The sequence below is a fragment of the Hemitrygon akajei genome, chromosome 11, assembly GCF_048418815.1.
Source record: "Hemitrygon akajei chromosome 11, sHemAka1.3, whole genome shotgun sequence".
NCBI classification, from domain to species: Eukaryota; Metazoa; Chordata; class Chondrichthyes; order Myliobatiformes; family Dasyatidae; genus Hemitrygon; species Hemitrygon akajei.
The window spans coordinates 98883976-98910614 of NC_133134.1; the positions used below are offsets into that span (position 1 = coordinate 98883976).

A 26639-nucleotide genomic window follows, 5' to 3' on the forward strand; every position below is an offset into this window, starting at 1 on the left:
TGTCGTTGGACTGTGGGAGGAAACCAGAGCACCTGGAGGAGACCCACATGGTTATGGGGAGAGTGCAGAAATTTCTTACAGCAGCAGGAACTAAAGTGTTGCTACGCTAATGCGCTGTCTGAAAAAAATGCAGGTGAATGGTTCCAGGAACATGACAGTCGATGCTGTTGTATTTGCCCCCAGTTTTGATAGCGGGGACTCCATTGGCGCCTCTCACCATCCCAGAGCAGATGTGGGAGGCTGAATTGAAGTCCTCCCAGTCTGCTGGGGGCGATGCAGCCGGAGGAACGTCGGAGCGGTAGAAGGTGAACTCTTGCTGCCTGCGACTGCTCGTTGGCGGGAGAAGGCTTCTACTTCCGGTCGGCTGGCCCGTCAACCGTCGACTTGGGAAAATAAAGGAGGAAAATCGCCTGGAGTTTCCTCTCAGAATCCGTCCGCCTTCTCCGAGCGGGGCCGGAACGGAAGACCGGGCATTGGGGAGGGAGGGAGGGTTCTATTCCCGGCTCCGGTCTGTTGTGGAGGTATTGGTCACGTCAGTAGGAAGGGGAGGGTTGCAGCGGACAATCCGGGCCGGTGGGTAGGGAGGCAACAGGTACCCACCGATCTGTATCCCCACCTGTTTCCCCCAACCCATGTTAGATATCTTCATGGGATGATAGATCTCCTCAGAGGGCTGGGATTCCAGGGTTAAAGTGACACTCTATTACCCCCGGGGTGGCGGTGTCGTTGCCTTTTGAAACCATCGGGTCGGGGTTGATGGCAGATGACAACGGTCAAGGGGCTTATCTGTTAGTTGCAAGTTTCAAAGGTGAAGGGACGTGATCTTTGAGCCTATCTGGGGGTGGCGAATGATAAAAAAAATCTTTCTGGTAGGGGTTAAAGGTTGCTTGTAAAGGGCAAGCATTTTCAACCCAAGGTACCTCAGCAGGGAGAGCAGGGACTGGGTTTTGTCGCTAGTCTGGATGAGGGGGAAAGGACGTGATCTTTGAACCCAACTAGTCTGGGTTGACAGATGTTAAAGGTCGATGGGGGAATTACTCTAAAAGTCCTGGGTAGGTGGAGGGACAAACTTGTTCAACCTAAAGGACCGTAGGAGAAGGAGTAGGGACTGGGTTGCTAGTTTAGACTGGGGGGGAAGCAAGGCTAGATAACCCTTTGTCCGGATAACTCAGAAGGGAACAACAGCTAACCAGCCCCCTAGTTATCCAGGAGCCCATGATGACAGCATTTGGAGTCTCCACATGCAGACGCCCCTGATACAAGGACAAGTTAGAGGGGACGACTGCTGCTGAAGATAGGGCACGGGAAGATTGAATTCTGGTCCCCTGTCAATGCAGGGAGCAAAGGTCCTAGGCCTCGCGTTGTGAGTTTTCTTTCTGGGAGACATCAAGTGACTACTGATCTGCACCCTCCTCCCTGCCCAGAGGAAGAGGCACCTGACGGAAGTGACACCGTCACCCATGAGCACAGCCTGTTGTGTCTGCAGAACCAGCCATCCAGCCTAATAGCACGTCTCAACTCTCAGCAAATCTGTTAGAGAGAATTACTGGTAAAGTGAGTTGGTCCATCAAGGCTGTCTGCAACTTGGAATAAATGCTAAAATCGTGGACGATGCTTGAAGATTAAAGGAGTGGTGGAATTATTGCCAGCATTTCTAAGGACAGGGGATTCACTGGCCGCGGAGATATTACCAGAACTTTTGCTTCACCTCGGGCCGGTAGGGGTTGGTCATGGATGGCGCTGACTTTGGACAAGGTGACAGAAAAGTGGCCACCAAGTCTGAAGTGGATGCAGACATGAAGCCCAAGTCAGTGGGCACCGAGCCATCTGCTTCCGGAGACCACGGCGAGACCGAGCGTCCAGAGGGAGAAGGAGAGCAGGCCCAGAAAACTTCATCCTCTGATCCCACCGAGACGCTGGAGGAGGATCCGAGACCGGGAGCCGACAGCCAGGCAGCGGACAACAGCAAGGAGTCGGCGACCAGTGGGTTGGCCTCGGTGGAGTCTGAGGGGGATGTGGCCAGCCTGTGCTCGCAGGAGGAGGTGGATGGGGAGGACCTACAGGAGGCCGAGTGCCCACTGGCCGAGAGCACAGAGTCCGACCAGATCTCCGCCCCATCCCTGGGGAGCTGCAGCGAGATGGAACAGGAACCCTTGCAGGGGGCTGGAGTGAAACCCGAGGTCCAACGAAGTGACCCCAGCAACACCTTCTATTACGTGAAGTGGATCAGCTGGAAGGGAGAAAAGACTCCTATAATCACCCAGAGTGAAAACGGGCCCTGCCCGCTCATCGCCATCATGAACATCTTGTTCCTGAGGTGGAAGGTATGGTTTGGGACACTGGAACGGAGGGGCTAATGTTGACATAGTGTTTTACGCCACAGAAACAGGACCCTCAAACCACCGTGTACATGTTACCCATTTTACTTGTCCTATTTACTGAGGGCATGAGAGGAGAAAGATTTAAAACAGATCTGAGGGGAAGATTTTTATTTAATTTAGAGAGACACAGCATGGTAACAGGCCTTTCAAGTCCAATAAACCCTCACTGACTGCCTAAATACACTGATGTGACCAATTAACCTACTACTAAGCTGTGTGTCTTTGGAATGTGGGAGGAAACCCGCATGGTCAGACAGCGGCAGGAATTGAACCCGGGCTGCTAGTGCAGTAATAACATTACGCTAACTACTGTACCGCTGACTTCTTGCATCTATGGAACGAACTGTCGGGGCAAGTAGTTGAGGCAGGGACAATGATGACATTTAGAAGACACTTGGAAAGGAAAGGATTAGAGAGATGGATCAAATGTGGGCAGACAGTTCTAGTTTAGCTGGGAATGTCGGTCAACACAAGGGGCGTTTGTTACTCTATGACCTGTATTTAGTCTGAATGTTTCTTAAGTGTTTTGGGTCTCTGCATCCGACGCCCCCTCAGGCAGTACGTTTCAGAATCCATAAGACATAGAAGCAGAATTAGGCCATTCAGCCCATCGAGTCTGCCCACTATTCCATTGTGGCTGATTTATTATCCCTCTCAATCCCATTCTCTTGCCAACTCCCATAACGTTTGATGCCCTTACTAATCAAGAACCTGTCAACCCCTGTCATAAATATACTCAGTGACTCGGCCTCCACAGCTGTCTGCGGCAATGAATTCCACAGATTCACCACTCTCTTTTCTAAAAGGATACAAGCTGCTTATAGAATGTATTGGAATTGATCTCTGAACTCTGATGCCCCGAGCTGTAATAGCACTGCGCTGGCCGCTACAGTGGTCCACTGTCATGACCCAGCAGATGACTGTGATATCAGATTAAACCCTCCACTGAGTGCTGAATTCTTTCTCTAAGCTGAGTATAAATGGTCCCATCACCACTACTGTGGAGAAGAGATTTCTCCGAATGTTTTTGACAATTCTTTATCATTACGGTTGCTAAAATCGGATCTGGTGTCGGTAAAGGGTTGCCCTCGGTTTGTGAAAGCCCCTGCATAAATTTTAGTTCAACTTCAGAGTACATTTATTATCGAAGTATGTACACAGTATACCACCTTGAGATTCATCTTCTTGCAGGCAGCCAGAAAAACAAAGAATATAGAACCCATTTTAAAAAAAACACACAAAAAAACCCATCAAGCACCCAGTGTGCAGAAAAAAGCACAGATTGTGCAAACATTAAAAAATTAAACAAACAACACACAGAACATGGACGGCAGAGTCCACAGCCAAGGAGCCAGTTCAGTTCATGTTTGAAGACTGACACAGTGACCCTGGAGCTTAGCTGTGTCAGTATCACATGTTTGTCTGAGACACACTTTTGTGCTTCGTGTCAAAGGTAGAGACCTGAATTGATAGAGAAATCGATTTTACTTGTGTTCAAATCATTTGATCGTCTTGTCTCCCCCTTCCCAATGTCAGTGATTTCCTTCATACTCCATGATTTCTGTCTTCTTCCATTTCTGGCCTCCCGATTACTGCCTGCTGTGTTGTGCCCCCCCCCCCCCCAAACAACTGAATTTCCTTCCTGAACTTCTTCACCTTAAGATTCAAGATTGTTTAATGTCATTAAACATAATGTACATAAGTGTAAAGGAGAACAAGATAATTGTTACTCTGGATCCAATGCAGCACCAAAATACCCACAAAAGAAAGATAAAGAACACAATAATAATTTAAAAAGACAATATAAATTCATAAGACACCTGTTTGATTGACACAAGACACATAATTTGATTGTGTGTCCATAAAGTGATGCTAGGCTGTAGATAAGGTGACTGACAGGAAATAATAACTATAATAAAATAGTGGTGGAGATGTTGATCAGCCTTACCACTTGGGGAAAGTAACTTTTTGTGTCTGGTGGTCCTGGCATAGCCTCCTCGCTGATGGGACAAACAGTCCATGAGCTGGGTTGGTGGGATCTTTCATGATATTACTGGCCCTTTTCCAGCACCTTTCCGTATACGTATCCTTGATGGCGGGTAGACTGGTGGTGCGGGTGATGCTAACTTCCCATTGTCGAGCCTCACCCTCAGTCTCGGATTTTGACTTTTATTGTTCTCACTGTTTTAGTTTAGTCTGTTAAAGGATATGCATTAATGGAAATTGAAATAATGTATGCTTTAAAAGGAGTCTTTATTATTAAATGTCAACAATCAGTCGTCACTTTGCGTTAGATTGTTCTCAGATGTTTCTTTTTTCTGTAGGTGAAGATACTGCCAAAGACTGAGGTGATATCAGTTGAGCAGCTGATGATCCTTCTAGGTAACTGTCAATGTTGGTTTAAACTCAATAGACAATAGGTGCAGAAGTAGACCATTCGGCCCTTCGAGCCTGCACCGACATTTTGAGATCATGGCTGATCATCTACTATCAATACCTGGTTCCTGCCTTGTCCCCATATCCCTTGATTCCCCTATCCATAAGATACCTATCTAGCTCCTTCTTGAAAGCATCCAGAGAATTGGCCTCCACTACTTTCCGAGGCAGTGCATTCCAGACCCCCACAACTCTCTGGGAGAAGAAGTTTTTCCTTAACTCTGTCCTAAATGACCTACCCCTTATTCTCAAACCATGCCCTCTGGTACTGGACTCTCCCAGCATCTGGAACATATTTCCTGCCTCTATCTTGTCCAATCCCTTAATAATCTTATATGTTGCAATCAGATCCCCTCTCAATCTCCTTAATTCCAGCGTGTACAAGCCCAGTCTCTCTAACCTCTCTGCGTAAGACAGTCCAGACATCCCAGGAATTAACCTCGTGAATCTACGCTGCACTTCCTCTACAGCCAGGATGTCCTTCCTTAACCCTGGAGACCAAAACTGTACACAATACTCCAGGTGTGGTCTCACCACTGCACTTGCTCATTCACCCTCAGTGACTGATGAACAAGGACTCCTAGATCTCTTTGTATTTCTCCCTTACCTAACTTTACACCGTTCAAATAATAATCTGCCTTCCTGTTCTTACTCCCAAAGTGGATAACCTCACACTTATTCACATTTAACGTCATCTGCCAAGTATCTGCCCACTCACCCAGCCTATCCAAGTCACCCTGAATTCTCCTAACATCCTCATCACATGTCACACTGCCACCCAGCTTAGTATCATCAGCAAACTTGCTGATGTTATTCTCAATGCCTTCATCTAAATCGTTGACGTAAATCGTAAACAGCTGTGGTCCCAATACCGAGCCCTGTGGCACCCCACTAGTCACCACCTGCCATTCCGAGAAACACCCATTCACCGCTACCCTTTGCTTTCTATCTGCCAACCAGTTTTCTATCCATGTCAATGTCTTCCCCCCAATGCCATGAGCTTTGATTTTACCCACCAATCTCCTATGTGGGACCTTATCAAATGCCTTCTGAAAATCGAGGTACACTACATCCACTGGATCTCCCTTGTCTAACTTCCTGGTTACATCCTCGAAAAACTCCAATAGATTAGTCAAGCATGATTTACCCTTGGTAAATCCATGCTGGCTCAGCCCAATCCTGTCACTGCTATCTAGATAAGCCACTATTTCATCTTTAATAATGGACTCTAGCATCTTCTCCACTACTGATGTTAGGCTGACAGGTCGATAGTTCTCTGTTTTCTCCCTCCCTCCTTTCTTAAAAAGTGGGATAACATTAGCCATTCTCCAATCCTCAGGAACTGATCCTGAATCTAAGGAACATTGGAAAATGATTACCAATGCATCCGCAATTTCCAGGGCCACCTCCTTTAGTACCCTAGGATGCAGACCATCTGGACCTGGGGATTTGTCCGCCTTCAGTCCCATCAGTCTACTCATCACCGTTTCCTTCCTAATGTCAATATGTTTCATTTCCTCTGTTACCCTATGTCCTTGGCCCATCCATACATCTGGGAGATTGCTTGTGTCTTCCCTAGTGAAGACAGATCTAAAGTACTTATTAAATTCTCCTGCCATTTCTCTATTTCCTTTAACAATTTCACCCAATTCATTCTTCAAGGGCCCAACATTGTTCTTAACTATCTTCTTTCTCTTCACATACCTAAAAAAGCTTTTGCTATCCTCCTTTATATTCCTGGCTAGCTTGCGTTTGTACCTCATTTTTTCTCCCCGTATTGCCTTTTTAGTTAAGTTCTGTTGTTCCTTAAAAATTTCCCAATCATCTGTCCTCCCACTCACCTTAGCTCTGTCATACTTCTCTGACTTCCTTTGTCAACCACTGTGGCCCCTTTCCCCCCTTTGAATCCTTCCTTCTCTGGGGGATGAACTGATTTTGCACCTTGTGCATTATTCCCAAGAATACCTGCCATTGCTGTTCCACTGTCTTTCCTACTAGGATATCCGTCCAGTCAACTTTGGCCAGCTCCTCCCTCATGGCTCCATAGTCTCCTTTGTTCAACTGCAACACTGACACCTCCGAGCTGCCCTTATCCTTCTCAAATTGCAGATAAAAACTTACCATATTATGATCACTACCTCCTAATGGTTCCTTTACTTCAAGATCGCTTATCAAATCCTGTTCATTACACAACACTAAATACAGAATAGCGTTGTCCCTGGTCGGCTCTTGTACAAGCTGTTCCAAGAATGCATCCCGTAGGCACTCTACAAACTCCCTATCCTGTGGTCCAGCACCAACCTGATTCTCCCAGTTCACCTGCATGTTGAAATCCCCCATAACTACTGCGACATTACCTTTGCCACATGCCAATGTTAACTCCCTATTCAACTTGCACCCAATCTCCATGCTACTGTTTGGTGGCCTGTAGACAACACCCATTAGGGTCCTTTTGCCCTTACTGTTCCTCAATTCTATCCACACAGACTCCACTTCTCCTGATCCTATGTCCCCCCCTTGCAATAGAACTCATCAATATTCTATTGACAAAAGTTCAAGGTAAATTTATTGTCAAAGTACATGTGTGTAGTGGTTAGCACGTGCTATTACAGTGTTGGAATTTGGAGTTCCATTCCAATTTCTTCTGTAAGAAGTCTGTAGGTCCTACCTGTGGAATGTGTGGGTTTTTGTCATTGTAAATTGTCCAGTGATTGGGCTTGGGTTAAATTGGGGCCGCATACCCATTGCCGGGTGGTCCAGCTCAAAGAGCCTATTCCATGTCAACACATAACTAAATAATATACAACCTTGAGATTAGTTTTCTTACAGGCATTCACAGGAAAATACAATTTAAAAACGGAAAAACAATTTAATCCATGAAAAACACAACAAAGACCAACAAATCGAGAAAATAATAAAAGAAAGGTAAATAGTAACACTGAGACTGAGCTGCAGAGTCCCTGAAAGTGAGTCTGCAGGCTGTGGCATAATTTCAGCTTGAGATGAATGAAGCTATCCAGGCCGGTCTAGGAGCCTGCTAGTTGGAGGGCAACAACTGATAACCATCTTTTTGAAACCAATATTGCCCTAATTTTCACTGTCCTGTTCACCGATTGCTTCCTGATTCATCCTATTTAATCAAAGGCAGAGTTTCAACATATATGTTCACCCCCATCCTCAGCCTCAAGTCTCTAATCTCTAACACAGCTCTGCACTCTCCTCTTCATCCAATGGTGGCTAAGCCTTCAGTTGTTCTGGCCACGAGCTTTGAAATTCTCTCTTTAAACCTCTCCACTTGTCCTTTCTCCTTTAAAATGCTCCTTTCAACCTACTGAAATTGCAGCCTACAGACCACAATCCCCCTAAGCTGCGCGGGTATGCGGCCACACAATAACGGAAATATTCCCGCGTACGTAGCCTTTGTTACCACACAGCTAGAATTTTCTTCTATATAATGTTTTACTAAAGTGTCGCGCAGTTTCAGGCCATGTAACAAGTTCCTACTTAGAGCGAAGGTTAGTCTATGCAGCTGTAAAATAACTTAAGAACGCTGCTACAGACTCACTTTCAAGGCTCTTTACAACTCATTTTCAGTATTATTTTCATTTTGGACAGTGCTTGTTTGTTAGTTTTTGTTTATGGCTTTTTATAAATTTTAGTTTTCATTTTCCAATTTTCCTGTAACTGCCTGCAAGAAAATGAATTTCACGGTAGTGTATGGTAACATATAAGTACTTTGATAATAAATTTACTTTTAACTATGAGCTTTTGGTCATACGTTAATACGGCTTGGTGTAAAACTCCCAAGCAGTACTTTCTGTGGACACCCAATAAAGTTTATTTCTGTACTATTATGTTCAGAAGTCCTCTTAAATTGAAGCAACAACTATATAGAACGCAGAACAGGACAGGCCCTTTGGCACATAATGGTGCGCTAAACTTGTAAATTACTCCAGGATCAAGCCAACCTTTCCCTCCCACGTACACTTCCATTTTCCTTTCATCCATGTGCCTATCTATGAGTTTCTTAAATACCCTAATGTATCTGCCTCTACCACTACCCTTGGCACCATGTTCCATGCACCTGCCACTCTGTGTAGAAGAATGTAACTCTGACTTTCCTCCAATTACTTTCAAAGCATACCCTCTTGTGTGACTTCTTGCAGTGCAGGAAAAGAGGCGCAGGTTGTCCACTCTATGATTCTTATCATCTTATATGTTCTCCCCGTGACTGGATAGGATCCCTTCAGGTGCTCCGGTTTCCTCCCACATTCCAAACAGGTACAGGTTAGGGTTAATGAGTTGTGGCCATGCTTTGTTGGGACTGGAAGCGTGGTGACACTTGCGGGCTGCCCCCAGCATGTATACGCTGGAATTTAGAAGGATGAGAGGGGATCTGATTGAAACAGAGAATATTATTAAGGGATTGGACATGCTAGAGGCAGGAAACATGTTCCTGATGTTGGGGGAGTCCAAAACCAGAGGCCACAGTTTAAGAATAAGGGGTAGGCCATTTAGACTGGAGTTGAGGAAAAACTTTTTCACACAGAGAGCTGTGGATCTATGGAATGCTCTGCCTCAGAAGGCAGTGGAAGCCAATTCTCTGGATGCTTTCAAGAAAGAGTTAGATAGAGCTCTTAAAGATAGTGGAGTCAAGGGATATGGGGAAAAGGCAGGAATGGGTTACTGATTGTGGATGATCAGCCATGATCACATTGAATGGCAGTGCTGGCTCAAAGGGCCGAATGGCCTACTCCTGCACCTATTGTCTATTCTTGGTCAGTGTTGGTTGTTGTCACATTTCATTCTATGTTTCAATATACATGTGACAGATAAAGGTAATCATTAAATATTTAATTGGTCTCTAATTGTAAAAGTGAGGAATATAATCCAGGGAGAGTTGATGTGAATGTTGGGAGAATTAGAAAAAAAAGCTAAAGTTATGTATATTTACACAAAATAAGTGTAAATGAAAACTTAATGGACAACATGGACTATGTGAGCCAAAGGGCTGTGTTTTTGTGTTGTAGCTCCCCAGCTGACACTATTGAAAGCTTAAAAATCAGAGCCCGATTTCGCTGCTGTAGCTCCAGCTGATGCTATCAAAAGCTTAAAAAAGGAAGAGTTGAGTGAATAGTGCCACGAGGTACTGTTAATGGCGCTATAAAACTCTACTTAGAACACACTTGGATTATGGTGTTCAGTTCTGTCCATCTCATTATAGGAATGATGTGGAAGTTTTAGTTTGGGTGCAGAGGAGATTTGCTGCCTGGTTTAGAGAGCATGTCTTATGAGGATAGGTTGAGCAAGCTAGGGCTTTCTCCTTTGGAGGGAAAGGAGGATTAGATGTGACCAGATAGAGATGTGTAAGGTGATAAAAGGCATAGATAGAGTGAACAGCCAGAGACACCTTCCCAGGGTGGAGGTGGCTAATATCGGAGGTATAGTTTTAAAATGATTGGAGGAGACGTTCGCGGAGATGTAGGTTTTTTACATGGAGAGTGGTGGATGCATGGAACACGCTGCCAGAGGCAGATACATTAGAGATATGTAAGAGATGCACATAGTTCAAAGAAAACTGAGGGCTATATGGGAGGGAAGGGTTAAATTGAGCTTGGAGTAGATGAAAGAGTCGGCACAATATCATGAGCCGAAGGACCAGTTCTACGTACTGTTCTATGTGATCAGCATAGTAAGGATTCACTGTGTTCATCCATAAGAAATAGCAGCAGGAGTCAGCTATCTGGCTCCGCTATTCATTGAGATCATGGCTGACCTGGCCATGGACTCATCTCCACCGACCTGCCTTTTCCCCATAACCCTTAATTCCCCTACTATGCAAAAGTCTATCCAACTTTGTCTTAAATATACTTACTGAGATCGCCTCCACTGCTTCAATGTGTAGAGAATTCCACAGATCCACCACTCTCTGGGAAAAGCAGTTTCTCCTCATCTCCATCCTAAATCTACTCCCCCAAATCTTGAGGCTATGTCTACTAGTTCTAGTCTCACCTACCAGTGGAAATAACTTTTCTGCCTTTATCTTATCTACCCCTTTCATAATTTTATATGTTTTTATAAGATCTTCTCTCATTTTCTGCATTCCAGTGAGTACAGTCATAGGTGAATCTCTCCTCATAGTCTAACACCCTCATCTCTGGAATCAACCTGTTGAACCTCCTCTGCACTGCCTCCAAGTAATATCCTTCCTCAAGTAAGGAGACCAGAACTGCACACAGTACTCCAGGTGCGGCCTCACCAGCACCCTGTACAGTTGCAGCATAACCTCCCTGCAATTGATCCCTCTAGCAATGAATGCCAACGTCCCATTTGCCTTCTTGGTAGCCTGCTGCACCTGCAAACCAACCTTTTGTGATTCATGCACAAGCACCCCTGTGGTACACCGCTCACCACTGATGGCCAACCAGAGAAACACCCAACTCTCTGCTTTCTATTAGTTAACCAATGCTCTATTCATGCTAATACATCACTCCCAACTCTATGAATCCTTTTCTTATGGATAAGTATTTTTGTGGCACCTTATCGAACACCTTCTGGAAATCCAAGTAAATAACATCCATCTGTTCCCCTCTATCCACTGCACTCATTATATCCTCAAAGAACTCCAGTAAGTTTGTCAATCAGGACCTGTCTTTTCTGAATCCATGCTGCATCTGCCTGATGGATCCATTTCTTTCCAGATGCCTCACTATTTTTTAATGATAGCTTCAAGCATTTTCCCAACTACAGATGTTAAACTAACCAGCCAATAGTTACCTGTCTTTTATAGTTACATCCTTTTTTGAACAGTAGTGTGACATTGGCCGTCTTCCAATTCACTGGGACCTTTCCAGAGTCCAGAGAATTTTGGTAAATTACCACGGAAGCCTCTACTATAACTTCTGCCATTTCTGCTTTTTATAGTTACATCCTTTTTTGAACAGTAGTGTGACATTGGCCATTTTCCAATTCACTGGGACCTTTCCAGAGTCCAGAGAATTTTGGTAAATTACCACGGAAGCCTCTACTATAACTTCTGCCATGTCTGCCTCTTATAGTTACATCCTTTTTTGAACAGTAGTGTGACATTGGCCATTTTCCAATTCACTGGGACCTTTCCAGAGTCCAGAGAATTTTGGTAAATTACCACTGAAGCCTCTACTATAACTTCTGCCATTTCTTTCATTATACTGGAATGCATTCCGTCAGGACCAAGGGACTTATCTATCTTCAGGCCCACAAGTTTGCTCAGAACTACCTCTTTAGTGATTGTTATTGTATTGTGGTCCTCACCTCCCATCGCATTTATAACATCTCTCTTTGGCATGTTAGATGTGTTCTCCACCGTGAAGATCATCACAAAATAGTCATTCAAAGCCTCAGCCATTTCCTCATTACCAATATCAAATTCCCCTTCTCCCCTTAATACTGTCTAATTATAAAAAAATTTACTATTCGTTTTTATATTTTGTGCTAGTTTATTTTCATAATTTAGCTTCCCTTTATTGCTTGCTTAGTGGTACTTTGTTGCTTTTTAAAGTTTTCCCAAACTTCCAATTTCCCATTACGCTTGGTGATTTTGTATGCACGAGCTTTTAGTTTGATGCTTTCTTCTATTTCCTTTTGTTATCCAAGGCTGGCTCTCCCCACCCTTACTGTCCTTCTTTTAACTGTAATATCTTTTGTTGAGTGCTGTGAAAAATCTCTTTGAAAGTCTTCCACTGTTCCTCAACTGTCCCACCATATAGCATGTGCCCCCAGTTTACACTAACCAAACCCTCCCTCATCCCATTGTAGTCTCCATTGTTTAGGCATAAAACACTGGTTTTAGCTTGAATTATTGCACCTTCATTTGTATGAGAAATTCAATCATACTGCAATCACTCTTTCCAATAGGATCCCAGCTACAAGATCACTAATTTTACCTCTCATTGCACAAGACCAGATCTAAGATAGCACGTCCCTTGTAGGTTTAGTAACATGCTGTTGAAGAAAGTCATCATGGATGCATTCTATGAAATCCTCCTCAAGACTGCTTTGACCAACTTGATGTACCCAATCCTTGTGCAAGTTAAAGTCCCCCATGATAACTGTGGTTCCATTCTTACATGCCTCAGATATTTCTGTGTTTATTGCCTGTGCCACCGTAATGTTATTCGGTGGCCGATGGACAACTCCCACCAGTGACTTTTTTCCCTTTACTATTCCTAATCTCTACCCAGATGGAGTCAACATTCTGCTCCTTAGATTTTATATCTTGCCATTGCCCTGATCTCATCTTTCATTAAGAGCGCTACCCCACCTCCCTTACCTTCCTGCCTATCCTTCCATATTGCCTGATATCCCTGGATATTTAGTTCCCAATCCTCTCCACCCTGCAACCACGTCTCTGTAATGGCCATTAAATCATACCCCTTTGTACTGATTTGTGCCACAAGTTCACTGACCTTGTTTAGAATACTGTGGGCATTCAAATCGTGCCCTTACCCTCATTGTGCTTTTAAAATCTTGTAATCTTTTTCTCTTTTGCACTGGACTTCTCTTCACTCACGCTGCTTTATCTTTTGCATTTTCTTTATTGTTGTCCACACTTCTATTTTTTACTTTATCCATACTTCTCCAATTTGTTGAACCCACCCCCCTACTGTTTAGTTTAAAACCCTATTGACAAAAAGGTAATCACTCCAGCAATGTTTCTGTGCAACTTGTTAATGGTCTATATAACCTGATAGCTGGGTTAACTGCTGCTGCTTATGTTTTCTCTCCCAGGTGACTGCGTACTCAACACCAAGCCCAAGGAGAGCTCTGAGGGCCTGCAGCTCAACTTCAACCAGGTACTTCAACCCACCTCAAATCCAGTTGTCATGTGCATGCACACTAAGTCGTGCTTGCAGCAGTATCTCAGACGTGTAGATCAGACAACAACACACAAGAGGTGACTCGATAAAGGTGTATAAGATAATAAGTGTTGATTGAGTGGACAGCCAGAAACTTTTTCCTAGGATGGAAAAGGCTAGTATGAGGGGTGTAGTTTTAAGGTGATTGCAGGAAAGTATGGGGGGGTGGAATAGAGGTAGTTAGTATGGGGTGCATGGACAACATTGCTAGGGGTGGTGGTAGAGGCAAATAAACTAGGCATTTAAGAGACTCTTGGTTAGGCATATGGATGATAAAAAAATGGAGGGCTATGTGGGAGGGAAAGGTTAGATTGAACTTAGAGTAGGTTAAAAGGTTGGCACAATATCATGAGCTGAAGAGCCTGTACTGTAGTATGTAATACACGTTATAGAAGACAGTATAACTGCTCCCTCCTCTCTCGTCTCTCTCTCCCCCCTCTCTCTCCCTCCCTCCTTCCTTCCCCTCCTCCTCGCATCCTCGCACGTGCACACTCTCTCTTGCCTGTCTCTCTCTCTCTGTCCTCTCTTTTCCCCTCACTCACCTTACTCTCTCCCCAGAACATGAACGATGCCATGGCTGTTCTGCCCAAACTCTCCACAGGGCTGGACGTAAATGTCCGGTTCACAGGAGTTGGTGACTTCGAGTACACACCTGAGTGCATCGTGTTCGACCTGTTGGATGTCCCTCTTTACCACGGCTGGCTTGTTGACCCCCAGGTATGTGTGAGAGGTACAAGGGAAACACTCCTACCTACAGCAGAAAGCAGGAGGCTGGGAATGGTGGTGGGTTCATTGAGGCATCTCCTCATCCTTTGGTGACATTGTGGGCTACACGCCCCCTCTCTGGCATCAGGGTTCCTGAGTCTGTGTTGCAGTGTCAGAGGTACCTTTTACCAACTGATACACAAACTGAGTGCCTATCTGCCCTCTTCTTCTTTTTCTTAATTTTATCACTCTGTGCTGGGCCATAGGCAGCTCACCAGAGTCCTCTGCCCTAGGCTGAAGGTTGATCAGCTCTGAGTATTCTGATTTCACCACACAACTTCATAGGCGAAGATCCTTCCTTTCCCAGTGTTGAGGTCTTTGGAGTTTTTGTGGCTCTGGCCTTTTACGGGATTGGGTTGCTAGCCCCATGTCCAACCCTCCTCATTTTGCAGCCAGGCTTGGCACTGTTCCTGGTGGAGTTCTGTCTGTCCTCTGGGTGAGCAGTAAAGATGCCACAGCTGCATCGAGGATCCTGGGTCCTTATCTCACTGACAATAAAATGGACCCCTCTTTGTGGGGTCTTGCTGCATGGAGGTTGTCCGACGACTTTCCTCCAGAGGCGATTGAGTTTACTACCTAAGAAGCAGATAAAAAGATTTCTGTTTTAGTCAGCAGGCTGGTGTGATCAAGGACACACCATCTGTTAAAAGGGTTCAACCAACACTCCTTAAAGAGAATTCTATAAAAGGAGAAGACAATTAGCTCGTGGAGTCCCTACTGGCTAATAGTAGGGCAGTCAATTCCATCCCATGCACTCTGGGCTAATTGGAGAGGCCTTTCGAGCAGCTGCATAGGCACAATAGGTTGAATGGCCTTGTCTGGTGCTATGTCACCCTAATGTCCTATAGCCAGAGGGTTCCTTCCTTTTACCTTGTGTCCGTTTCTCTTGTGCATGAGCTGATTACTGTGATCAGGCTGGCAGGAGGTGAACAGCTCTTTTGTCATCCAAGCACTCCCTGTGTGACACAAGATCTTGTTTTTCTCTCCCTTTCCTTTTCTATCTTCTAATCCCTCCATCCCTTCTTGGACTTCTCTCTCCTCCTGACTTCCCTGGTCCATCCTTAATTGCCACTTCCTCTCCCTCCTTCCCTCCTTGGTCCTCTCTCTTCCCTTCTTCTCTCTTACCTCATGGTCCTGCATACCACCCCTCCCCCCCACTCCATGGTCCTCTTCCTTCCTCCCACTCACCCTACTCCCTATTTCTCTCCCTCCCTGCTCCTTTTCCCACCCACATTCCCCTCCCTGTTGATCTCTCCAGAGTCATGAGGTTGTGCAGGCAGTCGGAAGGTGCAGCTACAACCAGCTCGTGGAAAAGATCATCAGCTCCAAGCAGTCCACGGACAGCACACTGGTCAGTGAAGGTGAGGGTGAATTGGGGCGGTGCCCTGACTGGTCGGTGAAGGTGAGGAAGGTGGTGCCCTGTCCCTGACTGGTCGCTGAAGGTGAATTGGGGTGGTGCCCTGTCCCTGACTGGTTGGTGAAGGTGAATTGGGGTGGTGCCCTGACTGGTCGGTGAAGGTGAGGAAGGCAGTGCCCTGTCCCTGACTGGTTGGTGAAGGTGAGGAAGGTGGTGCCCTGTCCCTGACTGGTTGGTGAAGGTGAATTGGGGTGGTGCCCTGTCCCTGACTGGTTGGTGAAGGTGAGGAAGGCGGTGCCCTGTCCCTGACTGGTCGGTGAAGGTGAGGAAGGCAGTGTCCTGCCCTTGACCGGTCAGTGAAGGTGAGGTGGACAGTGCTGTGCCCCTGATTCTGTGCCAAGAACTGAGTTTGCAGGGAAATGTTGAATAGTTTCAGACTTCCTTGGAGCGCAGGAGAATGAGGGGAGATTTGATAGATATATAAAATACTGAGCAGTGTAGTAGTAAATGCAAGCAGGCTTCTTCCATAGAAGTTGGATGAGACGAGAATGAGAGGTCGTGGATTAAGGGTGACATGTTTAAGGGGAATTTGAGGGGGATCTTTTTCACTCAGAGGGTGGTGTGAGCAGAAGTGGTGGATGTGGGTTTGATTGCAAGATTTAAGAAAGGTTTGGATAAATGCATGGATGGTCGGGTTATGGGACTAGGCAGAATGACAGTTTAGCTTTCTGTGCTGTAGTGCTCTGTGACTGTGTTAATACTTGCTTGCACTGTTTCATAGGGCTGGTCGCAGAGCAGTTCTTAGATGCAACTGCCACGCAGCTGACTTACCACGGTCTCTGCGAGCTCACGGCTGCAGCTAAAGAAGGGGAGCTGTGTGTCTTTTTCCGAAACAATCATTTCAGCACGATGATTAAGCACAAGGTGAGGAGTAGAAGATGAGAAACCCCCTCCACATCTCATATCCTCCATCTCCATTCTAATGGTAGCATACAGTTAGCCTGATGCTTTACAGCGCCAGCAACTCGGGCTCAATGCCTGTAAGGAGTTTGTATGTTCTGCCTGTGACAGCGTGGGTTTCCTCCCACCTTCCTAAGACGTTTGGCTTAGTACGTTAATTGGAATCATTGGGCTGGAAGAGCCTGTTTCTGTGTTGTATCTCTTAAAAAAAAATCTCACATATTCAGTTATCTTTTCTTGCCATTGATCATACCAGCCCACACGGCTGTGCTAATCACCTGCTCTAACTCTCTTAAATCCAGAAAAGCGTAGACAGAGGTAGAATTCTTCACACAATAAGTGGAAGGTGCGTAGAACGCTCTGCCAGAGGTGGTGGTAAAGACAGATACATGGGGACATTTAAGAGACTCTTGGATAGCCACATGGATGATAGAAAAATGGAGGGATATGTGGGATGAAAGGCTTAGATTGATTTTAGAATGGGTTTAAAGGTCGATACAACATTGTGTTCCATGAAAAAATTACAATTATTAGGGCAGCACAGTAGCATAACAATTAGCACAATGTTTTACAGTGCCAGTGACCTGGGTTCAGTTCCTGTCACTGTCTGTAAGGAGTTGGTTCATTCTCCCTGTGACCATGGACCAGGTGTTCTGGTTTCCTCCCATAGTCCAAAGACACATGGGTTAGTAGGTTCGGCCTGATGAAGGGTTTCAGCCCGAAACGTCGTCACTACCTCCTCCCATAGATGCTGTCTGGCCTGCTGAGTTCTGCCAGCATTTTGTGTTTTGTATTTATTTCCAGCATCTGCAGATTTACTCGTGTTGAGTTAGTAAGTTAATTGGTAATATGGGTGCAATTCGGTGGCACAGGCTCGTGGGTTGAAAGTGCCTGTTACTACTCTGTATCACGAAAGAAATTAATAAGTAATTCCCATCACTGCCTGTACTCCAGTGTTTATTCTCTATCCTGCCCATGAATTCCCCTTTTGTTACTGTTAAGTTGTACGTGGGGTTATGTACAGTGGATAACAAAACCCCCACCGTGCCTTTGCGGAAAGAGGAGAAGCCGGGGGTAACACCAATCAGTGCCTGAGGTTGGGATTGAGCCAGGGTCCCCTGGAGCTGAGAGAGACCTGACTCGCCTCTACCCCGTCTCAGAGCTTCACCTGGGCCAGGATGATGTGCTGACCATAACTCTTTGCGGGTCCAAGACACTGGCAACAAGCCACAAAGTCCTGGTGTTTGAGGGATGTCTCCTTGGACAGTGGAACTGCAGCACTCAGCAACATCATGATCCTGGCAATAAAAGCGTTAACCTATGAGGAACATTTAATGGCTCTGGGACTGTACCCTCTGGAGTTTAGAAGAATGGGGGAGATCTCATTGAAGCCCATTGAATATTGAAAGGCCTGGATAGAGTGGATGTGGAGAGGATGTTTCCTATAGTGGGAGAGTCTAGAACCAGGGGATACAGCCTCCCTTTAGAACAGAGATGAGAAGGAATTTCTTCAGTTAGAGGGTGGTGTAAATATGGAATTCATTGTCACAGACAGCTGTGGAGGCCAAGAATATGTAAAGTGGAGTTTGATAGGTTCTTGATTAGTAAGTGCATTAAAGGTTAAAGGGAGAAGGCAGGAGAATAGAGTTGAAAGGGATTTAAAAAATTAGCCAGAAATGAATGGTGGAGCTGACTCGATGAGCTGAATGGCTTTATTCTGCTCCGGTACCTTATGGACACCCAGAGTTGGAGTCTCACGAGTCTCTGGGAAGGAAAGATGGGAGCAAATGTGGGTTTGATCTGTGCGAGCGGTGCACAGTGTGAGTGATTGTCTCGGACATTTTTATTGCGATCGTGTGATCCTGTCACATTGGTAATATAGAATACTGCGAGTCCCGTTCACTTCGTCAGGACGAAGTTAGTTAGGGTCTCAGCCCGAAACGTCGACAGCGCTTCTCCCTATAGATGCTGCCTGGCCTGCTGTGTTCTACCAGCATTTTGTGTGTATTGTTTGAATTTCCAACATCTGCAGATTTTCTCGTGTTTGCTCTTTAAGTCCAGTTCACTGGTTCATTGGGAGCTGTGTTGCCTCAGTTGTGGTGAGGACCAGGCCCTTGCTGTGGGGTTTCCTGTTGCCGTTGCCCGGGGGAGGAGATGCTGGAGGTGGTGTGGGAGAGAGCAGAGGCCTCTGTGGTACGCTGGAAACCCTGCTGGGTTGAGGGATGTGTTTGCTCAGGTCCAGGACAGCTTACCATCAATCTATAGTCATGCCACTCAGGGACTTGGGTATATTATTTTTTTTCTTTGTGATTATGTTTTTCTGAAATCATAAACATATGTGTTATTTGTGCTATGTGCTGTTGGTAATGTGTTTTGTACCTTGGCCCTAGAGGAATGCCATTTCATTTGTCTGCCTTCATGTAGGTTTGAATAATAATTAAACTTGAACTTGAATGGTAGTGCAGCCCGGCAGTAACTGAGTGTGTGACGGATGTGTGTGTCCCTTTCTGCTCCACAGGGACACCTCTACCTTCTGGTGACCGACCAAGGCTTCCTGTCCGAGCAGAAGTTAGTGTGGGAGAGCCTGCACAATGTGGAAGGCGATGGCAGCTTCTGTGACGCGGAGTTCTGCCTCAGTCACCCCACTGGACGTCAGCTTCCCTACACTGCCACCCAGCCACCCCAGCAGCAGATCGACCAGGTTCGCAGAGCTCAAGGATCATCCTCCGCCCACCCCCCTCTCCTGTCTACGTCCTCAGACCATCCCCCCACCATACTGACCCTCCCATCTACTTTCTCGCTTGGCTGTTTCCTGGATGGGAGCAGTACTGAAGGCCCCTGACTGTCCCTCCAGCACCGTAGATGTAAGCAAGTACCAAGCAATAGATCTGTCCTTCCAGCTGCATGTAGAATGGTCCATTGCCCACTGTGTACCGGTAACAAGATATATTCACACCACCTAACCCCGCCTCCAGGGCCGAACCAGGTCTAGCAGCCTCTCCGTCACAGAGAAACTCTGGGAAGTGCCTTTGGTCTTCACCTCCTGGGGGGGGGGTGTGATCCAGTGGAAGGCTCATGTTCCTGGTGAGCGAGTAGGACACAGACAGCCCAGACGTCCCAGCTTTATAAAGCTGTGCCAATAACCCCCAGGAATAAAATAGTCATCGTCACAGCTTGGAAATGGGAAGTACTCTTCATCCTTGTCTCAAATCTTGAGTCCCTATCCTTGTGCTTCAGTCCCCATCAAACACTCTGGCCCGACCTCGGGGTGGGTGTGTTGTGTAAGGTACTTTTTCCCGTTCTAGCTGGGTACGTTGCGTTGCCAACAGCCGGCCTTGAGGGCAGTGAGTGAACAAATGATGAGGACGTGGAGTCACTAATGGCTCTTGTTCTGATCCCACAGGATTACATGGTGGCACTGTCCCTGCAACAGCAGCAGCAGGGCCCTGGGGACCTCAGCGACCTGGAGCTGGCCCGACAGCTGCAGGAGGAGGAGGATCGCCGAGCAGTCCGCTACCTTCAAGAGCAGGAGCACCAGGCCCAGCCGGTAAAGAACAGCTACTCCCTCTCCCTGTCCCTCCCAACTAAAGATTTGCTTTATATGTCATGTGTACATCAAAAAATACAGTGAAATGTATTGTTTGCATCAGATCAGCCAATATTGCAGCCTGCAAGTGTTGCTACGCTTCCAGCACTGACGTAACATGCCCACAACTTACTAACTTGGCAGCGTGGGAGGAAACCGGAGCACCGGGAGGAAACCCACAGTCATGGGGAGAACGTACAAACTCCTGACAGTGGTGGGAATTGAAAAGCCGATCCTACAGCTGGCCCGTAATAGCATTACGCTAACTGCTAGGCTGCTGTACAACCCCTTAAGCTAGCAGTTAAACCCCTCTTATGAGTTCCCCACCGGCACTGTTGACCAAAGAAATAAGTTTCTCCTCATATTAAATCGATTTAGTGGTTTTGGTCTTAATTTCTCAGCCTTGGGGTCACAAGATGCTGGAACCTGGAGCAAACAGTTTGCGGTAGGCCGAGCAGCATCTGTGCAAGGGTAGGGAATTGTTGACCCTTTGGGCTGAAACCCTGCACCGGGACTGACAGTTCTTATCACAGTTGCTGTCTGACCTGCTGAATTCTTCCTACAGATTGTCTGTTAGAGCATAGAACACAACAGCACAATACAGGCCATTTGGCCCAGGATATTGTGTCAATCTTTTAACCTACTCCAAGATCAATCTAACCCTTCCCTCCCAAATAGCCCTCCATTTTTCAGTCACCGATATGCCTATCGAAGAGCTTTTAAATGCCACCGATGTATCAGTCTCTACCAACATCCCGTTCCATGCATCCACCATTTTCCTGTGTAAAGCAACTTACCTCTGACCTGCCCCGATCATCTTAAAATATGTCGGCTCATGTGACCCATTTCCTCCTTGGGAATTTACAAGGCAATGCACTTTACAGAGAGTGGTGGCAGTGTTTAAGACACGTTTAACAAGTACATGACTGTGCAGTCACTGGAAGGATATATACCACATACAGGCTGATGTGCAGTTTAAATTAGCATTGTGGTCCACACAGATACTGTGGGCCAAAGGGTGTCTGTTCCTGTGCAGTGCTTTTCCACATTCAATATTCCCCGTGTTGGAAATTCGTCTGTTTGTGGAGTTTGGATGTTCCTCTTGTGACCGTTTGGGTTTCCTCCCACATCCCAGCCGTGTGCAGGTTGGAGGGTTAATTGACTGCTGTAATTTGCTACCCCTAGTTTGTTGGTGAAGGGTAGAATGTGGTGTGGGAGGGTTTGATGGGATTGTGGGAAGATTTTAAAAAATGAGATTAATCTGAGGCCGGGGTTGACCGTGGATCCTAGCTGTCTACGGTCCATTGATATCAACCCAAAGCAGTATGATATGGAGAGCAAGCTGTTGCCCATGCGGCAAGCTCTCCCTCTCCACACAGCTGATAAACCAAAGGAATGGCAAAGACCAACACCGTTTGGAACAGAGTCACAGGAGTTGCATTGAATTTAAAGTGGAGATTGATGGGTTCTTGATTAGTAAGGCATCAAGTTATGGGAAGAATGGGTTGGGGGGGAATAATTAATCAGCCAAACTTGATGGGCTGAAGAGCCTAATTCTGCCCCTATAGCTGATGTGCAAGAGATTTGGTTTGTGGTGGAATGGGATTGGTGGGAGTGCACTGACAGTCAGTGTAGTCTGTATGGGCCGATCGGCCTCCTATGTGATAGGAAATTCTGCATGCAGACATGAAAAGAAGTGCTTAATATTTATTGGAAGAAGTACAGTCGACGTTTTGGGCCGAGACCCTTCGTCAGGACTAAATGAAAGAAAAGATAGTAAGAGATTTGAAATTTCAAACCTATTTATTAAATATTTATTAAACTAACATCCTTGTGAAGTTTGTTGTATTTGTAACTTTAATTACGGGGCAAGGAGAATGTTGTTACACTGTTTCAGGAATTAGCGATGGTATCTTCTGCTGATCAAGAGGGTTTGGAGCACTGAGAGAGGCGAGCGAGCAAAGCAGGCATGAGATCAGGGCAGGGTAATGCAGGAGGGGCCCTTGTCAGAGTGTGTGTATGCACGTGCGTCCTATGGTAGCGTAGCAGTTAGTGCAATGCTATTACAGCTCAGAGAGTCGGAGTTCGGAGTTCAATCCCAGCGTCCTCTGTAAGGAGTCTGTAAGTCCTCCCCGGATGCTCCAGTTCCCTCCCACAGTCCGTAGACATACTGGGTAGGTTAATTGATCATTCTGAATTGTCCCATGATGGGGTTAGGGTTAAATCAGGCTTGTCAGGGGCTGCTGGGCGATGCAGCTTGAAGGGCCAGTAGAGTCTATTTCGCGCTGTATTTCTAAATAAAGAATTAGAAAACCAACAGCTATATTAACAGAATTGGAATTAGGATTGGTTTATTATTGTCCTGTGCAGTGAAATACAGTGAAAATCTACAAGTTCAAATGTAATTTGCATTCCACCATACACGGGAATAAAGCCAAGTTGAAACAGCGTTCCTCTGGGGCCAAGTTGCAAAACACAGAACCAACAGTCACACACTGTAGACATATAATCATGACAGCAGAAATACATACAGTTACAAGAAAATATATATCACAAAAATAATATAGCCAAGTCCCTGAGTGTCATGCCTTGTAGACTGATCGTGTACGGATGTTGTACTGGAGCCACATTTCCGCGGGAACAATCCGGCAGCACTCCTCGTATCATACAAGTAGAGCCACAAATTTGTTGATCCAGTTTACCACATCATTATACAGATCGTTGATCCCTGTGGCACTCTACAAGTCTGAGGCCTCCAATCAGAGAAGCAATCATCTGGTACCACGCTGTGGCTTCTCCCACAAAGCCAATCTCTAATCCAGTTTACTGCCTCATCCAGAACTTGTTAACTGAAATCTGATAATTTGTGAAATTAATAATTTTAGCAGGAAAATTAATAAAGAATGAAATTCAAAGTAAATTTATTATCAAAGTACATTCTGTGTGTGTCACCATAAACTTCTATGAGGTTAATTTTCTTGCAGGCATTCATTGTAGAACAAAGAAATACAATAGAACCAATTAAAAACTACACACAAAGACTGACAAGCAACGTGCAAAAGACAAAAAGAAAATACAAATAAGTAAATAAATAAACATAGATGGATAGATAACTAGAGAGATTAATTAATAGATAAATTAAAAAAACAACAAATTGAGAACATGACTTCTAGAGTCTTTGAAAGTGAGTCCATGCGTTGTGGAATCAGTTCAGTGAAGGGGTGAATGAAGTTATCCCCTCTGGTTCAAGAGTCTGATAACTGTTCCTGAACTTGCAGGTGTGGTTCCTGAGGATCCTGTACCACCTTCCCAATGGCAGCAGTGAGAAGAGAGCATGGCCTGGGTGGTTGGGCCTCTGACTTTGGATGCTGCTTTCCTGTGACAGCACTCTGTGTAGATGTACTCAATGGTTGGGAGGGCTTTACCCGTGATGGATTGGGCTGTGTCCATTTTTTGTAGACTTTTCCTTTCAAGAGCATTGGTATTTCCATACCAGGCCATGAGTCAGTATACTTTCCACCAAGTTTGTCAAAGTTTGAGATGACATGCCAAATCCTTGCAAACTTCTAAGAAAAAGTTTGAGAAATTTAGAGGGACATGGGGCAAACACAGCCAATGGGGCTAGCTCAGTTGGGCAACTTGGCCAGCTGTCTGTGGTGTCAGTTGCTGAAGCAAGCTGTGATACATCTAGACAGGATGCTCTCTGTTGTGCATCTGGAAAACTTGGTGATTGGGGACACGCTGAATTTCTTTAGTCTCCTGCAGAAGTTAAGGCATTGGGGTGTTTCCATAACATATTAACGTTGGGCTTTCCTTTCATCCTACAGCAGGCAGCAGCTGCACGCCAGCCCCCAGCCGCTGGACGCCAAGGAGGCTCTGAGCGCCGGCAACATCGAGAGAGGGAAAAGACCAAAGATTGCACCATCCTGTGAGCTGCCACCTCATCCGGTCTGGGTTCCCACTGCCGTGGTCAGCCTCTCTTCCCAGTCCATGTGGGACTGGTGTCTCACCTCTACTCTACACAACTTCTGAAAACACTACCAAGCGTCGAGAGTCAAAGAGGCAGAGACGCTTTCATTGTGGGTCCTCGACCTTCCAGTGGATCCTGGGCAGGAACGGTTACCTGGATACCTTCCAGGAGATTACCACATGACCCTCCCTTTTCACCCTATTTGTTAATGGATGTGTTTGCCCTTGGCACCTGTGGCCAGTTAGAAAGCCATTTATTCTCTCTCAATTTATTTTCAGCTTTTATTTTAATTGAGGTTTCTTCTTTGCAAGAAAATACTTTTAACCCTTTGCTTTCCACCATCTGGCCTGATCCTGGAGATTTCAGGGCAATGATGGGTGGCTGGTATAGCCCCTTAGGTTAGAATAGGATGGCAGTGTCAAGGTCGGAGACAGACCTTGCTCAATAAGGAGATACTTAGCTGCTTGGTAGAAGAAGACTCCACCTTCAGGAGAGATTTAAAGACCGCTGGCTTTTTGTGGGGTAGAGGGTCCTTTATTTACATCCTCCCACTGTTTAAACAAATTCAGAATCGCCCCCTGAGAAAATATCGGTAACCTCAACATTTGTCAGAGTTGTACAGACAGTTGAACAGGTGACCCACCTAATACAGAAATTCACTCTTACAGAATTTGCGGCCTAAAAATCTGAGGCTTGGAATAAAATTTATTCTCATGGAATTTATATAGAAAATAAATCAACACAAGTTTTTTCCCCAACCTTGTGTCCTGATGTATGTCCAGATGATGCTATGTAAAATCAGGATGTGGCCTGCCTATTAGGAACACAATGCTGTGCTTTAACGCCAGGTCACCTGTACAACACAGAGACAGACTCACTGTATCCATGTTGCCCACAACATTGATCCCGTTTCCCAACTCTTGACCCATCGTCGTAGACCATAAGATATAGGAGCAGAGTTAAGCCATTCAACCTATCTAGTCTGTCTACCATTCCATCATGGCTAATTTAAAAACAGATCAGTCTTCTCGTACGTCTTCAGATGGGTTCTCTTGGAGCAGGTGTTTTTGCCAAATGCCATTTCAAGGAAGGGTATTTGTCAGTTCTTGCCAAACCACATCAGATGAGCTGCTCCGATTATTGGTTAGAACCTGAGCCAGGCTGCTTCCTTACTACGAGAAGCAGAGTAGAAAATCAAGTCATGATGGTGGGGAGGGAGGGGTACAAAAGGGAAAAAGTAACTAGGATTATTTTGAGGTTAATGGGTGCAGACAGAACAAAAATTAAACCCAGGACATAGAAACCATCTTAACTACTCACTCACCTGAGTCCAGACAACTACACTCATTCAATAAATGCACTCAGTGGGGGGGGGGTGAAACTTTTAGGTTTTCCCCAGCCTTTGTAAAGATAGTTTCCCTCAACATCCTGGTCACCCCTCCTTAAAGGCATGATGTCTCACTTTAAGGTCTGTCTTTGTTTGTAAATAACTCTGGCAGAGAACTTGGTTTCTCTTTCCCTACAACTTATTTGGTTCCTTTGATCTTATGAAACTTTTCCATACAATCAATTGCTTGAAGGAGCCCTTTCTCATCACCTCCCTGCTCAAGTTTGTGAGAGAAAGCGGGTGAAATGCAGCAGGCGTCGGGAATCTGGAGGATGGTCAGAGCCGTCGCAGACCTTCACCAGGCCTGGTAGAGAGCAGCAGGATGTAACCAGAGCTTTGACCAAGTTGAAACCTGGGCCACTCGGCACACAGACTGTCTGGAGTCAAAATGCAGCTGGGAGTGAAACACATTGGGCTTCCAACATTACAGGTCAGGCAGAACCTTGCCTGTTGCCCTTGGAAAGAGCTGTACCAAAGTCACTAATCCTCCACCACACCTCCCCACTCCTCCCAGTCACTTAAGCCTCTCTCCCTCCTTAAACTTCAATTCTCACCAAACTGGCCAGTGGTGATGGTCCAGGGGTCCAAAGGATATGAACCTCTCTGAATATCAAACCCATCACTCCAACTCAACCCAATTCTCTACCGACTAAACCCTTCTCACTCTATTGCCCCCTCCCTCAGTCCCATCCTACACTACTGAACTTCTTCCTCTCCTTCTCTGCCCCTTTCTGCCAACTTCTCTCAGTCACCCCCAGGGTCAATTATTAACGGGTCTTACAGCAGGATTGTTTGACAGGCTTGAACGCCTTATGGTTTAGTGTTGGAAATCACTATAATAAAATAGTTACTAGAATCTGCAAGTCTCATTTGTTCCTTTATTTCAAAATGTGTCTCCTT

General features: G+C 45.7%; 1 protein-coding gene across 1 annotated transcript; it reads left to right on the forward strand.

Moving 5' to 3' along the window:
* Positions 1-328: 328 nt before the first annotated feature.
* mindy1 (MINDY lysine 48 deubiquitinase 1) lies at positions 329-26595 on the forward strand. The gene is made up of 9 exons (XM_073061374.1): positions 329-2324; positions 4706-4763; positions 13587-13651; positions 14273-14431; positions 15738-15840; positions 16618-16760; positions 19315-19497; positions 20200-20343; positions 24210-26595. The coding sequence occupies exons 1-9, from the start codon at positions 1731-1733 to the stop codon at positions 24312-24314; spliced, it is 1554 nt and encodes a 517-aa protein (XP_072917475.1). The 5' UTR covers positions 329-1730; the 3' UTR covers positions 24315-26595.
* The last annotated feature ends 44 nt before the right edge of the window (positions 26596-26639 follow it).

What these genes read in the sequence shown, in the direction of transcription:
- mindy1 (XM_073061374.1), top strand. Translation starts at nt 1,731, where the DNA reads ATGGATGGCGCTGACTTTGGACAAGGTGACAGAAAAGTGGCCACCAAG. An exon ending in TGCAGCTCAACTTCAACCAG is followed by an intron (nt 13,652 to 14,272) that starts GTACTTCAACCC and finishes CTCTCTCCCCAG; the next exon opens with AACATGAACGATGCCATGGC. An exon ending in CCCAGCAGCAGATCGACCAG is followed by an intron (nt 19,498 to 20,199) that starts GTTCGCAGAGCT and finishes CTGATCCCACAG; the next exon opens with GATTACATGGTGGCACTGTC.